This window comes from Bos javanicus, chromosome 5, assembly GCF_032452875.1.
Source record: "Bos javanicus breed banteng chromosome 5, ARS-OSU_banteng_1.0, whole genome shotgun sequence".
NCBI classification, from domain to species: Eukaryota; Metazoa; Chordata; class Mammalia; order Artiodactyla; family Bovidae; genus Bos; species Bos javanicus.
In genome coordinates, this window is record NC_083872.1 from 43,482,427 (window position 1) to 43,499,243 (window position 16,817).

Genomic DNA, 16,817 nt, shown 5'->3' on the forward strand with positions numbered 1-16,817 from the left:
CTAATGATTATACCAGACCTACATGATGAGTTCCCTTGAGTAGATGACCATGCACCCAGGGATAATGCCTAGTGCCAACACATAAAAATAAATACCTGTCCACTTTTAAAGATCATTGATGAAGACAGATTTATAGTCTCCCTTTGTGTCTCAAACCTTGAAAATACTCTAAAACTGACCACATGGATCACCTTAAACATAGAATCCAGGAATGTTTTTCGATATCCATCTAATTGACAGCAATACAAAATCTAATACAAATCTTTAATGGTCAAAAGAAGTTAGCTGTAGAAGAGACCCTTGCCTCCTTATTTTACAGATGCAGAAACTGAGATCCCTGTCTAGTGGTGGTGATAGATCCCTATCCCAACTGGTGGCAGACCGAAAGCCCAGAGTCCTCGTCTGAGGAGTACTGTGTCAGGAGGAGAGCCCAAGGCCGAGCGCCAACATTGCACATTCATTCCCTGATCACACAGCTTGGTTGGTAGTAAGGAAAGGAGCCAGTGCACGTGTTTAGCTGCTTATGGCTGAGCTTCTATGGTCAGTGAAGGTCTCTATGGTGTCCTTTTGGTCACCGAAACACTGACTCTTCCATATTTGTTTCTGTTTCAAAGGTAGTTTCTAAACCGCAGACAAGCTGCACCATGCTCCTGTACCCAAATGGTGATCCAGGGCACTAACAACCAACCCATATCATTGTGCCCTGGTAAATGGCACAGACAGACATCCAGAGGAGACCATTTGCTTTTCCAACCTAGAAGAGTCTGATTAGGCTTCAGAGCAACACAAAGTCTGTCACTTTCTCACACAAACATAATCATTGGGTTGGCAAAAAAGTTTGTTTGGGTTTTTTCATAACATTTAATGGAAAACCCAAACAAACATTTAGGCCAACCCAATACGTTTTACTTGCTTTCATACAGGTTGAAATGACAATGTGCTGAATTGCTCCATGACTCTTTTTATGAAAATAATCTGATATATGACCAAATTTCCTGGCTTAAAATTTGGCTGAAATCTAATTTTGTCTTGTTCTTTATAACTCACTTTAAGCATTACATTTGGCTAACTTCTTGCTCAAATTCTGACCCAAGGAAACATGTCAAAGCAGATTAGAAATTTGAACTATAAGAATTCTTATCTCTTTAAACAGAACCATTATCAGCAGACTGTGAATAAAAATATTTCAAAATGTCACTGTATTTGTAAAGAATTTAAGCATTTCCAACATCTAAAATTTTTTTTTAAAAACTGCACAAAGGAGAACACAACTTCTCCAAAGAGACAGCAAAAAAAAAAAAAAAAGTAGTTCCCAGATAGGTAACAGGTGGGGCTACTCTCACTGTGTAAGCCTTCTTAATGAAGTTGAAAGAGGGAAGTGAAAAGCTGGCTTAAAATTCAACATTCAAAAAACAAAAGATCATGGCATCCGGTCCCCTCACTTCATGGCAAATAGATAGGGAAACAGTGGAAGCAGTGACAGATTTCATTTTCTTGGGCTCCAAAATCACTGTGAATGGTACTGCAACCACAAAATTAAGACACTTGCTCCTTGAAAGAAAAGCTATGACAAACCTAGACAGTGTATTAAGAAACAGAGACATTACTTTGCTGACAAAAGTCCATATAGTCAAAGCTATGGTTTTTCCAGTAGTCATGTATGGATGTGAGAGTTGGACCATAAAGAAGGCTGAGCACTGAAGAAATGATGTTTTCAAATTGTGGTGCTGGAGAAGACTTTTGGGAGTCCCACAGCAAGGAGATCAAACCAGTCAATCCTAAAGGAAATCAACCCTGAATATTCATTGGAATAACTTGTGCTGAACCTGAAGCTCCAAAACTTTGGTCACCTGATGCTAAGACCTGACTCACTAGAAAAGATCCTGAAGCTGGGAAAGACTTAGGGCAGGAAGAGAAGTGGGCAGCAGAAGATGAGATGGTTGGATAGCATCACTGACTCAATGGACATGAGTTTGAGCAAACTCCAGGAGATGGTGAAGGACAGGGAAGCATGGCATGCTACAATTCAGAAGGTCACAAAGAGTTGGACATGACTTAGTGACTGAACAACCACAAAGCCTCTATGGTTTTCTGCAGTAAGCCAACATCTTTGAGATTCTTTAATGACTCAGACTCAGATACTGAGAACCAAGATATGCACATCTATTGTACAACCTCTTTTTTCTCACCACACCACCCCCACCACAAAGAATGAAACAACACGGTATGCAGTGACATTATTTTCACATTCAATAATGCAATGATTTTAGGTTTCATCTAAGAAAATTGATGTAATGAAAAAAGTACGAAGTTTGGGCTCACATACCTGGGTTAAATCCTAGGATCTCATTTCTTAGCTGTGTGACCTTGGAGAAGTTACTTATCTTCTCTTAGTTTCTACTCATATGGATCATTATATCTACTATATGAGGTTGTCAAAGTAATTAAATGAGATAATTCATATAAAATGCATAGCACAGTGTTTGGCATTAATTTTGTATATTCAATAACTATTTGTGGAGGACCTACTATGGTCAGACATAGTTGTTGGCCCTCATAGGACATATTCTAAATATGCATGTACCTAAAAAAGATGAATAAACACTGCCTTTCTGCCCTTTTTCATCCTCTTCTCTGTGGTAAGGGAAAGTAGTCACTCTTCTACATACTAGAAGCCATTCAGTTCAGTTCAGTCACTCAGTTGTGTCCAACTCTTTGCAACCCCATGAATTGCAGCACGCCAGGCCTCCCTGTCCATCACGAACTCCCAGAGTTCACCCAAACTCATGTCCATCAAGTCGGTGATGCCATCCAGCCATCTCATCCTCCGTCGTCCCCTTCTCCTCCTGCCCCCAATCCATCCCAGCATCAGTCTTTTCCAATGAGTCAACTCTTTGCATCAGGTGGCCAAAGTATTGGAGTTTCAGCTTTAGCATCAGTCTTTCCAATGAACGACCAGGGCTGATCTCCTTCAGAATGGACCGGTTGGATCTCCTTGCAGTCCAAGGGACTCTCAAGAGTCTTCTCCAACACCACAGTTCAACAGCATCAATTCTTCGGCACTCAGCTTTCTTCACAGTCCAACTCTCACATCCATATATGACCACTGGAAAAACCATAGCCTTGACTAGACGGACCTTTGTTGGCAAAGTAATGTCTCTGCTTTTGAATATGCTATCTAGGTTGGTCATAACTTTCCTTCCAAGGAGTAAGCGTCTTTTAATTTCATGGCTGCAGTCACCATCTGAAGTGATTTTGGAGCCCAAAAAAATAAAGTCTGACAATGTTTCTACTTTTTCCCCGTCTATTTGCCATGAAGTGATGGGACCAGATGCCATGATCTTCATTTTCTGAATGTTGAGCTTTAAGCCAACTTTTTCACTCTCCTCTTTCAAGAGGCTTTTTAGTTCCTCTTCACTTTCTGCCATAAGGGTGGTGTCATCTGCATATCTGAGGTTAGTGAAGGGTTATCATGAAATTTGCTAACCATTATAGAATCCCATTACTGTTGAGGTTTGGAGAGAGTCCCTTGTCTTTCTTTCTTTTTTATAAGTATCTTGTCTTTTGAAAATTTTTTTTAAAAACAATTTTATTGGAGTACAGTTGATTTACAACTGTTTGTGTATAGCAAAGCAAATCAATTATACGTATAGACATATCCACTGTTTTTTAGATTTCTTCTCATATAGGACATTACAGAGTATTGGCAAGAGTTCCCTATGCTTAATACAGTAGGTCCTTATTAGTTATCTATTTTATATATAGTAGTTTTCCTTAACTTTCTTATGCTTGAGAATTTGCCTTCCTCTGACATGTCTTCTGCTTTTTCGTAGTGTCAGTATGTGTACCTACATCAGTGTGTAAGAGATGTTCTCAGAGCAAGGAAGTTACGGAGTGAACAAGAAAACCCTTTGTTTCCAATCTACGAAAATGTGAATCCAGAGTATCACAGAGGTAGGAGCTTACTGCACTACTTTATAAGTTTATTTAGCAAAATACAGTCTATCTGGAAGCCATTAAAAACCTCAAGCTTTCCCAACACGCATTGATCATTTCTTCTCCCCAAAGGTTTGAGGGAAATGCCCTCAAAAAGTGGCAACAAGGAAGAGAGGCTGAGTGGGGAGGGAACCCCCCTGGTGGAGCACAGGTTTCACGTGGTCTCTCCTCCTAGGCTTGGAGTGCCCTCTGTTCAGGACTCGGCTTAATATTTCTAAGGAATAAGGCTTACTACTAAAGAGGATGCTTTGAAATAGCAACTGGGAGTTCAAATTGTAAAATCCCATTGGAGAAGAACTTGGCCATATGTATGAAGGTCCTTATTATGTTCTTGTCATCCAGTATTTCTATTATCACCCTAAGTACTGAAAAAGCTTTATGTGTGAAGCTTTTCATAGTTAAAGGTCTGAGTGAAAAAAACATAAATGTTCAACAGTGGAGGACTAAGCATACCGTGGTGCATTCACTGAGTAGAACACAATGCAGTCATTAAGAATATTTTTAAGGATATTATAATAGTATAGATTTTCTCATAAATAAGTAAGAAATGCAGAATGTTAAACAAACAAAAACAGCACATAGAGGAGAAAAAAAAAAGACTGGAGAGAAATATGCATGCTCAGTCACTTGGTCGCGTCCGACTCTTTGTGACCTTGTGGACTGCAGCCCACCAGGCTCCTCTGTCCATGGGATTTTTCAGGCAGGAATACTGGAGTGAGTTGCCCTTTTCTCCTTGAGGAGATTTCCCGATGCAGGGATCGAACCCGTGTCTCCTATGTCTCCTGCATTGGTAGACAGATTGTTTACCACTGAGCCACCCGGGAAGCCAGAGAAAAATAAAGAAATATATCACAGTATTAAAGAAAATTTCTCTGAGCAGTAAAATAACATATCATTTTTCTTCCATTTTATGCTATTTCTGAATTTTATAGAACAAGCATGTAACATGTAATTTTTAAAAGAAAAATTCAGTAGAAGAAAATGTATAAACTTTGTAAGGCACTGCTTTGATCAGACAATAATTAATTGACATGTGAAGGGTCTGCTTTTTCCTACTCAGGACCATCATTAAAATCTATTTTATCACACTGGCTAATTGCAAATTTGAAGTTACATTGTAATTTATTTCCAGCTAACAAATTACCTCAAAACTTATCAGCTGACCTCTACATTTATTATGTCATAGTTTCTGTAGATCAGGAATTTGGAAGGGGCTTAGCTGAGTGGTCTGGTCCTGGGTCTGTCATTAGTCAAGACATTGGCCAGGGCTATACTCATCTGAATGGCCAGGGCTATACTCATCTGAAGGCTTGACTGGTGCTGGATTTGTTCATTCATGTGGTTGTTAGCGTAAGTTTCAATTTCTTGCCACATGGACCAATGTCTACCCATAGATCTTTTTTTTTCTTTTGGATAAACATTATTTCAGAGCTCTTTTATCTCCATTTCAAAATGCTCTTCAGTTTTATTTAGTTCTCTGTACCCTCTGTACCCACCCACCTAGCCAATATATTAAATATATATTAAATAGTTATTTAAATATATTAAATAGTTAATAATCTGTAAAACACACATACATCAGAGGGCTGCTATTTAAAGGAATTCTTTGTAAATCAGATAATCCTTTTGTTTTGTAAATAATTACCCCCTAATTTATCAGGAGAGTAAATTAATAGGTTTTGCATGTGAGATTCTTTAAGAAGCCCAGGATGGAGGAAGCTCTGGGGGATCTTGGAGTTTCCTTGTCTTGTTTTGGCTTGTTTAAGGGTCTTTTTTTAGTGTGATCTTGGGTGCGCTTAAAGGAAGCTAATTATGGTATGGTTAGCTTCAGGCATCTGAAAGTTAGGATTCAGGTCCTAGCTCTGGAACTAGCTAGCATTCACAAGCCGTGTAACCCTGAGTGAATTTCTGAACCACTCTGGGCCTGTGAGCTCATCTGGAAAACCAGAGGGTTTGACTGGAATCACTAGTCTTTTCTAGTTCTAGTAATCTACAATCCTGAATGCAGTGACCTGGTCCCCACAGGGATGGTCTCATCGTAAACCATATTGAGTTTCCGTCATTTCTGCTAGTCTTTGCCATTCGTCATTTTCATAAATAGAACAAACAACTATGACATACCCCGCTACAGCCTCTAATTCCAGTGTCTTTCCTTTCAGATTCGGGCTATTCAAGGCATTGAGAATGCACCCGAAGATCTCCTGGATCAAAACTATTCACTGTGTGATTTTATTTAAAAAAAAACAAAACTTGCTTCATGCCCTATGGAGGTGCCAGCTATTTCTGTTGATATTATGTATAATTTATTAATCTGGAGAATTTTAAAGATTTTATGTAATTTAAAGGTAACAGATATTATTGTACATAGTTGTAATTTGTAGTTTCTTCTGTAAATATGTATTTTTCATAATGTTTAATATTAAGCTTTATATAATACTATTTTTCCACACCAAAGTGTTCATGGCTTGTTCTACCTAAACTAATTCAACCTGTATAACAGGACAAGTGGTAAAAAGTGGATGGAGGTGGTTGCAGGGGTGATCCCCTAGGCCATGGTTTTTTACCAGTTTTGATACCTACTGGGCAGGATACAGGGCAGGGCTGGAGAGAGCAGAGAGTACAGCTGGTTTGAGGGCATTGCTGGGACCCAAAGATGATCCAAAAGCAATTCATGTGTGTAACAATGTAATAATATAACAATCAAAAGAAAGGGTTGAAGAGATGAGATTAAGTAGCACCAAAGCTGAAGTAGGTGTTTGTGCCTCCTGGTTAGTGTCTCCCCTTTGTCCTGCCAGAGCTCCAAGCCAGCATGGTCAGCTTAGGGGCCACGTAACTTGCAAGGCAAGTCCAGGCTGCCGGGCTGAGGGTTCTGAGAGAGAACGACCAGAACAGAAGTGATGAATTCCTCTTATCCAGAAGTGTGCCACCTGCTCCCCTGACTGGAAACACAGTCAACATGCAAAGCGCCATCTGCAGCCATGGGAGACTGTTCCACTGCATCCACAGTGTGCTCTGTGAGCATGCATCCCACAGTGGGATGTGTGTTTTGGCCAATGGACACACACTCATCTTTGTCTCATTGCTAGGAGGCTGCACTCCTGGAAAAGTCAAAATCACACTGGTCATACTTGGATTTCCCATTAAAAGAAGATTGTGGTGACGTATTATGCTACTGATCAAAGGGCCTAATGTTAATACCTCTAGAGAAATATCTACAAACATCATATATCACTAATTTAAAAAAATACTGAAACAAAAATTCAGCGGTGCCTAGTATAACATTTCTCAGACACTTTTTTTTAGTAAATCATTGAGGTCAAAATATCAAGTAGTCACCTTCAGTTGCATTTGATATAAAAGGCACTCATGCTCTGTCAAGTTGACCCATTTTGACTATCACAAATTGCAGTGAGTCAAAAAGTGAGCATTGCTCTCTCCAAGGTCCAGTTCCAAGGGTCTTCCTGGAGAAAATTTGAAACACACCTGTATGGTATCATCATGGCTACCTGAGAGATGAGTCGGGAATGTTTGCCTTTTTCTCACTGCAAATTTCTCTGTAATAAATTTAAGATTTAGAGATCCAGGTTGTTGGTCTCATAGCTTCATTTGCAGAAAGAGTATGTATCTTTTCAAAATATACATTTTTTGCTACAAACTGTAGAGCCCCATAAGTACTATAATGGGTATAATTGCCATAGTAAGTGGAAAAAGCATTAAATGTACCTAATATAGTTGTAGTAAATTAAGGCTACACCCAAACTGGAAAAATTTCCAGAGCTTCTTGAAGTTTGTGGAAACAGGAAAAACCTTTATAAGAATGAATGGGAAGAGGATTCCAAATCTTCACAAGTGTTATCATACTCAATGCCTTGTGAAATGACAGTGTTAGAGTCTGATCCTGTTTCAGGAAACCAGATGGCTCTTCTAGAAATGAAAAGGAACAACATACATGTAAGTGTGGCAGAGGTACCACTGGGGAGAAAATAAAGATCAGAGATATATGAGACGATATGTCTATTAGGCATAACTTTCCCTGTATTAATAAGAAAAAGCAATAAATTTTAAAAAACCAGAATTTTAAGCCAACGTCACTGGGTACGAAGCACATTCAACTACATGGAAAGAAATTCATTTTTGGCTTCTCACTCATTTAGAAAAGTGTAAGTGCCTGCAACTTGCTAGGCACTGTCCTAGAAACTACACATTTCTATTCAATAAAGAGAATACATCACAGTGATAACGGTGGGATTGTTGTTACTATTTTCAATTAAACCTGAAAGAGGGCCTCAGCAAGGCAGTGACATTACCCAGAAGCAGTGCAGTGGCAGCCTTCCTTGGGCCACAAACTGGCAAGCGCTGATTCTGCTTCTCTAGCAAATCTCTGGACCAAAAAGAGAAAGAAAGCAATTCATTGCACAGATCAAGAATTAAAACCATAACAAACCTACACGGCTGTCACAGTACATACCCTGGCATATCTGGGGTGGAATCAGAGTTATGGAAATGGACATGACAAGGGAAAACTGTATGTTCTTTTAGTCTAATGCAGGACAAATTTATTTCTACCCTCCACCTGTCTAATTTTAAATCTCCTTAGCAACAAATATTTCACTGTCTTCCCTCCCACCACCATCAAAGACTAAATACATAATCTAGTTGATCTATTTATTAAATTTAGGAGGAGGAAAAACAGGTTTCCTTGACATTCAGCTCAATTAATTTAATCCCGTCATGTGTTATGACTTGGTAAACCCTCCACTTCCTGTCGCGCTGGGCATCCTGGCTGTGCACCTGTGCAGTACTCTTTAATCATCAAGCCTTCAAAGTGCTTTTGAGCTATCAAATCTTGGAAGGTTCCTGTCTTGCATATTAATAATTATTTATCCAAGTCCTTTATAATTAACTCCTTTAATCTCTACTCATTAAATCAATTTCGTACTATTCTGTCTTTTCTGGATAGCAGCCAGTTTTTCAGCTCTTGAGTCAGATTTTTCTAAGGCTCCTCTCCCTGTCTGGGTCTGCACTTGTCCTAAGAAATTCAGCAGCACTTAACACTCCCAAACCCCTCTTTTTCACTACACTTCCCCTTCTCCCTTTTGAATATGTTTGCTTTCCCAGTAGAAGGTGATTTTATTTTCTGTTCATCTTATCTCCTCATACCCATTGGTATGTCATAGTCTTTTCTGGCTCCACATTTTAGAAGAGATGATAATGATTTCACTTTTGAACACTAAAATGGCCACAACACACAATATATTGGGGACAGTTTTATTTGGTAGGGTCTTTAATTAATTTTATTATCTCTTGGAAGAAAGCCCAAAATGATATTTGAAAATAATATGAAACCACTAAGCAGATGCCCAGCAATACAAAAATAGGCTTCACATCTTTTACTTCACACTCTGATTCTTCTAGTGTCTCAGGATCCAGGTTCTTGTATTTAAACACTCTCCTTTCTCTTGGAAGAAAATTGTCGACTATGCAGTAAATTCTCATTCACTTAGGCTTCTGGGTCTCTATGGTTGGAATCCTAAAGTCAGATCTGCCAGATCTGAATAACAGCAAGTAGCAGAATCTAAGCACCAACTCTGGGGTGCTCTAGAGTATTAGTTCACACACATGAGCCAGACAAAATCTGACCTGATGGGGAAAAAAATAGGTAATAAGCTGCTTGTTTGATGTAACAGTTCAAGGACTTTCCACGTTCCATTTCATTGGGGAAATGGAAGTAATTGATGACTCACAACAGAGTGGCAAAAAGGAACGGCTGATCCTCCTGGAAGTGGCTATGAACAAGGCTTCAAAGGTACCTCATTCCAGAAGAGACAGAGTGGAAAAGGCTATTATCAGCCCAAATGTTCTGTTAAGGTTCAGAGTATTTTTAATTTGAGATTCCAAATCATATCAAGTATTCAAAGATTATTTCACTCAAGGGAAAATCTATAAACCATGACTGCAGAAAATGAGTGAAATAATACAAAGAAGGAAAAATATTTGAAAAGAGGGTATCTAAGTAGACATCATTAGAAAGAAGAAACAGCATTCCTTTTGTGTCCAGACTGTTTCTTGGGGATGTCATATGCTTAAGATGCATTATCCTTTGAAGGATATCACTTTGACTATGTTGGCCAGATGATGTAGCTGATTAAGCTACATCATTTTGTGAATTTACCAGGTGTTTGACGAAACTGAGTTTGGAATTCTGAACACACTACCTTAGATTCTTTTAGTGGACGGTACCTTTGAAATGTTTGGCCATTTTACTTAAAATGCAGGGTAACATTTAATGCAGCCATGATAATAGCAAAAATCTGTTCTGTTCTAAAAATGTTTCTAGCAATGGAAATGTTTTTGACTAAAAGACTACTCTTGACTTGTAGGGAGGCTCCCTAGGAATAAATATATGACACAAAAATAAGGCATTTTATTTTTGTTTAAAGATTGTCTATATAGATGCATTCATGACATAAGAGAATGGTTGGTGAATGCTCCTAAAATAAAGGCTTATGTAATGGAAATAAAAGCTCTATTAACAGACCTACCAAAAATGATTTTTGTAACCTATATGCCAATGTACATGATCTTATGTAAGATATCAAAAGAAGCTGTTGAAATGGTGAATAATGTCAGACAAAAGTAGTATGTTTCTTCTAGAATATTCACAAGAAAGGTTAGTTATGGCTGTTTTCTGCAGTAAGTAATTTCTTTTAAGAAAAACTATCTTCATCCTAAGAGTAAGCTTTCTGTTATGTTGGAGATGTTGTGTTTTCATAACAGCTTGTGAGTGAGCAAGTAAGCACAGAAAGGAGAATACACAGCTGTGGCTTTCGGAGTGTCATAGAGTTGGGTGGCTTTCCCCTGCAAGCTGAAGTGAGAGTCTCCAGTGGCCTTCGTGAAATCTCCCAATTTCAAACACCCTGACAACCAGGTGCACCAAAGTTCTGGCCTGAAGGGTCCTCAATCTCTAGTTTCCCAGGTAGGACCCATCCGGCTTATCAATTCTGCAAGGATAAGAACCAAGTCTTTGATCTCTTTTATACTCCCACCTAATAGAAATTAGTACACAACTCATAGACATTCAACATATACCTTTTGAGTGGAAATTGCTCCTGGCCCAATACTTTGGGTATTTAGGTAGTCAGTATCTAATAATGCTAGTGTTCATGGAGCCTCATCTGGGTGTTCCTTGATTTGTGTGAAGCTTAAATAAATAAGGCAAATACATCTAGCAACTGAATGTGTTATATTCTTTAATAGAGCACTTTTTATGTTTTTTATATTATGTATTCTTTCTCTGCAAATCTAGTCATTTAAAATGGCAGTCGATGGTTCTGGTTTCTTCTTATGATAATACCTCTCCACACTGTTGTGTTTTCTAACCAACTCTGTTTAAAGAAAGCACTTCCATAGTCCTTGTATTTAATTTATGTATTTGCTTAATATATTTTCATACTGTAACTGTGGTCAAAAACAATCTATATAGTGTCATAAACACCTTCCCACTAGTGAATAAAACTGCTATTTGTTGAAGGCAAGTGTTCTGTCTTCTATTTGCCTGTATCTCATTGATCAGTTTCTATCATCTGACTGCTCAGGAGAAAGGTCAGAAGTGACTGCTTCTAAATGAGAAAAATCTTGCAAGCCGTTATCATGAAGAACTTGGTTGTTGTAACCTTTGCTCCTGTGAAAGCCTGGTTGGTTACCTAGGGGATCGCGAACATGTTGGTTGACTGTCTCCAGCTAAATTCTTGGTTTCAGTTCTCTAATTCGTTGCTAACCAAAATGTCATCTATCACCAACAGTGTCTGTGTATTCTCAGAGGCGCTGCCCCAGCTGGATCCCCTGAGCCCTTCAGAGGCACTTCACACATAAGCGGGTGGTGTGACATTTGGTTAAGAGCTGCTGTGTCTATTTCCAGAATCATTATTTTGCCTTTTTTTTTACTTTTTCATATTTCAGTTGAAAAAACTCACTGTCCTTCACAACTCCAGTGTTTCATTTTTCTACAACTTACTTACAGAAATCTTCATTTTTTTTTAAAAAAGTACCATAACAGATTTACATGTAAAACCATTAAATCAAATCCATCCTTCGTTTTGAAACAATTTCTGGATTCAAATTGAGTTAGCAAAAATAACTGGACCTCTGAGGCTTGACCTTGTTTTTCCCAAAGTAGCTGTTTGTTTGATGGAATTTACTCCTAAAGGAAAAGGGAATATGACCATATGAAATTATCACTTATTAATTCTGCTGGAGTATCCTCCACAATCATGAAGTGTTAGAACTGAAAGGGCCACTTTAGGATGGACAATGATGGAAACCAAGACCAAGTTTAAGATGATAGAGCAAAATAGGACAACGCTAGAACCAAATCCTATCTTCCTATCACTTGTGGGGGGTGGACCTGCCTAAATGTAAACATAGAAAAAAATGAAGAAGAATGACTCTCAGATCCGGGGCATGTAACTGCCATCTTGCACACTGAGACAGAACCCTCAGTGGAACTTTCAACATTTTATGTGATTATTCCTTTAATTTTGTGTTTGGAGACACTCATTTGCCAAACAAATCTCAGACTATGTTTTAGAGTCATACCTTAGCAAAAGTCATCACCATCTTAAAGCTGACGTACTATTGAACAGAAAAGGAGAAAAACATGCTTTTTAAAAAACATAATAATATTATAAAACATTTTTTATTAAAGCTGATTAAATCAAACCACCTAAAACCCCAAAAATTTCTACCACTAGATTTGGAAAGAATTGGCAAAGCTTTTGATGTTGCCAGTAAAAGAAGCATTCATAATACAAGGATAAAAATTAACTGGTAAAATTCAAGCTTGAGTAATAAAGAAAACCATGCAGGGATGGTTCTGTGTAGGAGTTAACACTTGCCAAAGGCCAGGCTTAACTAAAATATCTCCCCAACCCAACATCTCTGAAAGAATATTGTATCATTATTTTAGAGAACTGTTGATCTAAATAAGGCTTGCCCTTTTTATCCTGGGGTTTATTGTAATGATATAAGAACCTTTGTGTAGAGTATCTTAATATTAAGTTATTTTGCTCTTGGAGCTCTTGACCCCAGGAAGAAACTTGGCATCTATTTCAGTCTTTAAAAAAGAACTAACAATGAAATATGTTTCCTGTCTCTGTGACCCTGCTGCTAGCTGTTGGTGGCCAAGAAGTTTCTGTGTCTTAGGGTTTGCCAAGGAGCTAAGGTAAAAAAAAAAAAAAAGTAAAAACAAAAAGCTGACAAGACAACTATAGAAACAAAGGGCGCTTAAAGAGGAGAAGTTCAGAAGCTTGGGAGCATTCCTAAATCTAACCCCCATCAGAAAATACCACTTGTAGGAGTCAGAAATTAAAGATTCAAGCCATATTTCATTCCTAAAGAACTTTCCAATGACCCCTGATCCAGTCTTCACCCAAGTAGGTACTCCTTCCCCATTCATGACAGATGACAGGTCAGGGAATGGGAGGGGTAGGGGGGAGCAGAAGGGTGGGGTCAACAACTGTCTACCTGCGAAGAATACTACATCAGCAATAAACAAAGATGAACCAGGATAGAAGAGAAGTAACATGAATGAGCCCACACTGGTGGAAAACTGGGAGGAAGACAGCAAAAGTAAAGTGAAAGGTGAGAGCTATGAAGGTGCCATTGGAAGTCTTAGACCCCGTGCAGTAACAGACGATTTTCTCATTTAAGAGGAAGACATTCTAAGTTCTGTTTAAAGTGCTATAGACAGGGACTTCATTTTTTTCGCTTTTGTTTTTGTTCTTTTCTTTGCTGTGCTAGGTCTTCGTTGTGGTGTGCTGGGCTTAGTTGCTCCAGGGCATGGGGGATCTTAGTTCCCTGTTGTTCAGTGGCTCAGTCGTGTCTGATTCCTTGCAGTCCCATTGACTGCAGCACCCCAGGCTTCCCTATCCTTCACCATCTCCCAGAGTTTGCTCAAACTCATGTTCATTGAGTCGGTGATGCCATCCAACCATCTCATCCTCTGTCGTCCCCTTCTCCTCCTGCCCTAAGTCTTTTCTAGCATCAGGGTCTTTTCTAATGAGTCGGACCAGGGATGAAACCCACATTCCCTGAGTTAGAAGGTGAATTCTTAATCACTGGACCATCAGGGAAATCCCAGAGACTGCATGTTTAATCTTTAGGGTGTTACTTAAAGTTTGACTCCAGGCTATTATCTTAGTGAGTGCCTTCGCCCATCATATGCTATCAGTCAATGATTGTTTCCACTTTATAGATTAGAAAGCAGAGGCACAGAGAAGACCAAGATATTGCTCAAAATTTAGCAGAAGAATAGGAACAATAGCTAATGCGTATGATGCACTAACTATAGTATCATCTAATTTAACTCTTCACACAGCCTAGTTATCAGACTTACATTGGAGATAAGGAAACTGAAGCTTAAAGAAAGAGTAATTTGCCTAAGGCCTCACACTACCAGCTACTTAGTTTACAATCTGAATCCTTCTGACTTCAAAATGTGACCACTTAACCTCTGTGCCCTGATGGGTCAGTGGTAAAAAATCTGTCTGCCAAACAGGAGGCTGGGGTTCAATACCTGGGTCAGGAATACCCCATGAAGAAGGAAACCATTTCAATATTCTTGCCTGGGAAATCCCATGGACAGAGGAGCCTGGTGGCTACAGTCCATGGGGTCAAAAAGAATAGGACATGACTTGGTGACTAAACAACAAACCTCTCTACCAGAGTATTCCAAAGTTTGGTTCCCAGACCAGCAGCACTGATATCAGCTGGTTACAAATGCAAATTCTCAGACTCAAACCCTGTAATCCTATTGAATCTGAAACTCCGGGGGTAAAGCCCAGCAATGTGTGTATAACAAGCCCCCCAGGTGATTGGACACGTGCTGTTCTGTGTGGAGTCTCTTTGCTTTGCAGCTTCTTATTAGTCAAATCTAATTCTAAGAAGAAATTTTGTCAAACCCTGTGTGACAAAGAAGAATAATGTGTAATGTTTTTTACCCCTAGCATATAAAAAGCACTTAATAAATGTTAGCAACTATTGTGTCCCAGGTAGCACTCTATACAGCCTTACCTGTGGTATCTCATTTAATTCTTGAAAAAGTAGATAAGGCAGGGACTACAATTATTCCCATTCTACAGATATAGAAACTGAGGCACACAGAGACTGAGAGACTCAGAGTAAATATCTGGACCTAGGTCACAGAGCTGGCGAATGTCAGAGCCTGACACTGAGCAGGGACAGAGTAATTCTGAAGCCTGTGTTCATAACCACTTCCTCCTACACCACAGGTTGGAGAAAACGCTGATTAAGCTCCACAGCTCAAATTCAATGTTGAGCCTCCAGCTCTCACTTCAGCTTCAAAGACTCATTTATGTGCTGCACGTCACTTTCCTCTAGCCTGACCCTGCTGACTCTTGCTCCAAGGATCATGAGTCCATTAGCCTTGACGTTTATGCCCCTCCCAGCTTTGTAGACTGAACGTGATAACACCATCATGGACTCTAAATGCCACCCTATCTGTTCCCTCTGGGGCCCAGGAAAAGCTAGTAAACAATTCTCAGGGTGGCAGTAAATTCTTAGGGCAAAGAGATACTGGCTGTCCCATGTAGAAATGGCAGGTCAACACAGAATGGGAGACACCAAGAACAGGAAGTCACCACAGGGAGGAATCCCCAAACAAGGTGGAAGAAATGGGAAGATGCCTTAAAAGGCAGCTGCAAACTCTCAAAGATTCTAACAACCAGAGGCTACAAAGTTCAGCCCTAGATGACTGCCGAACCAGTGAAGAACAGGAACAGGAAGAAGCAGAACAGGAACAGGCCTCTATGACACTGTTTATTTATTTATTTTATTATTTATTTAGTTTTTGTCTGTGCTGGGCTTCTCTAGTTGCTTCATGGAGGCTTAGTTCCCCCACGGCATGTAGGATCTTATTTCCCCAATACAGGACTGAACCCAAATCCCCTGCATTGGAAGGCAGATTCTTAACCACTGAACCACCTATGATACTATTTAGAATAAGCAAGACTGAAAAAGCAAACATGTGAAGAGTGAGAAGGAATGAAAGGGAAGTGAAGACCTCAAAGGTGCCACTTCTACTCCGTCCCCCAAGCCCTAGCCATGAGCAAGGAAGGTGGGACTGAATGCTCACTCATCACCTTCACTTGGGTAAAGATAGCATCAGTCCAACAGACAGAGGTCTGGCAGGAAATGGAAGGCATACTCAACAAAGCAGAGCTCAACAAAGGAACCGATGCCTAAGAAGTGCACAGTGTTCCTGGCTCCACTGGAATTTCCCGGGGCCTCAGCACTCAAGGCCGTGCACACATTTGGTGGGACAACACGCCAAGGGTTTGGGGGTAGAGCAGTACACTGAGACCCACTTAAAAGCTGTGTGACTTTATTAAGCTTCAAGGACCATTTGTCTTCTCCATCCATACCTCCAGAACAGGAAGTCATCAGCAGTTTCTCTGTGTGTTACTGTTTCTATTAACCTTCTAGATAGAAGATAGCTAGCTAGCCCTTCTCTTGATCACTGTCTGTCTGGCTTCATATCTCATCACCCCAGCAAATGCAGAAGGCCTCTGTGTTGTCCCTGTGCCTCTGTCTGGCACCCCAGTCCCCCTTTACACTGCCATCTGAGTGACTGATCTAAAATATGAAAGTGACCATGCGGTGTGATGTGAAAGTCGCTTAGTCATGTCCGACTCTTTGTGACCCCATGGAATTCTCCAGACCAGAATACTGGAGTAGGTAGCCATTCCCTTCTCCAGGGGATCTTCCCAACCCAGGGATCAAACCCAGATATCCCATATTGCAGG

General features: G+C 39.7%; 2 protein-coding genes across 3 annotated transcripts in view; one reads left to right on the top strand and one right to left on the bottom strand.

Annotated features, from left to right (window-relative positions):
* Positions 1 to 11,526, top strand: part of PTPRB (protein tyrosine phosphatase receptor type B) — a 130,409-nt gene extending 118,883 nt beyond the window's left edge. For both annotated transcript variants that reach the window (XM_061416471.1, XM_061416473.1), the window contains 2 exons: positions 3,834 to 3,954; positions 6,156 to 11,526. In XM_061416471.1, coding sequence (XP_061272455.1) covers positions 3,834 to 3,954; positions 6,156 to 6,178 — 144 coding nt within the window. In that variant the 3' untranslated portion in view covers positions 6,179 to 11,526. The remainder of the gene's footprint in view (positions 1 to 3,833; positions 3,955 to 6,155) is intronic.
* KCNMB4 (potassium calcium-activated channel subfamily M regulatory beta subunit 4) overlaps positions 6,436 to 16,817 on the bottom strand; it is a 109,438-nt gene continuing 99,056 nt past the window's right edge. Inside the window, exon 3 of the mRNA XM_061416488.1 lies at positions 6,436 to 8,377. Within this exon, the coding sequence (XP_061272472.1) occupies positions 8,260 to 8,377 (118 nt within the window). The 3' untranslated portion in view covers positions 6,436 to 8,259. The remainder of the gene's footprint in view (positions 8,378 to 16,817) is intronic.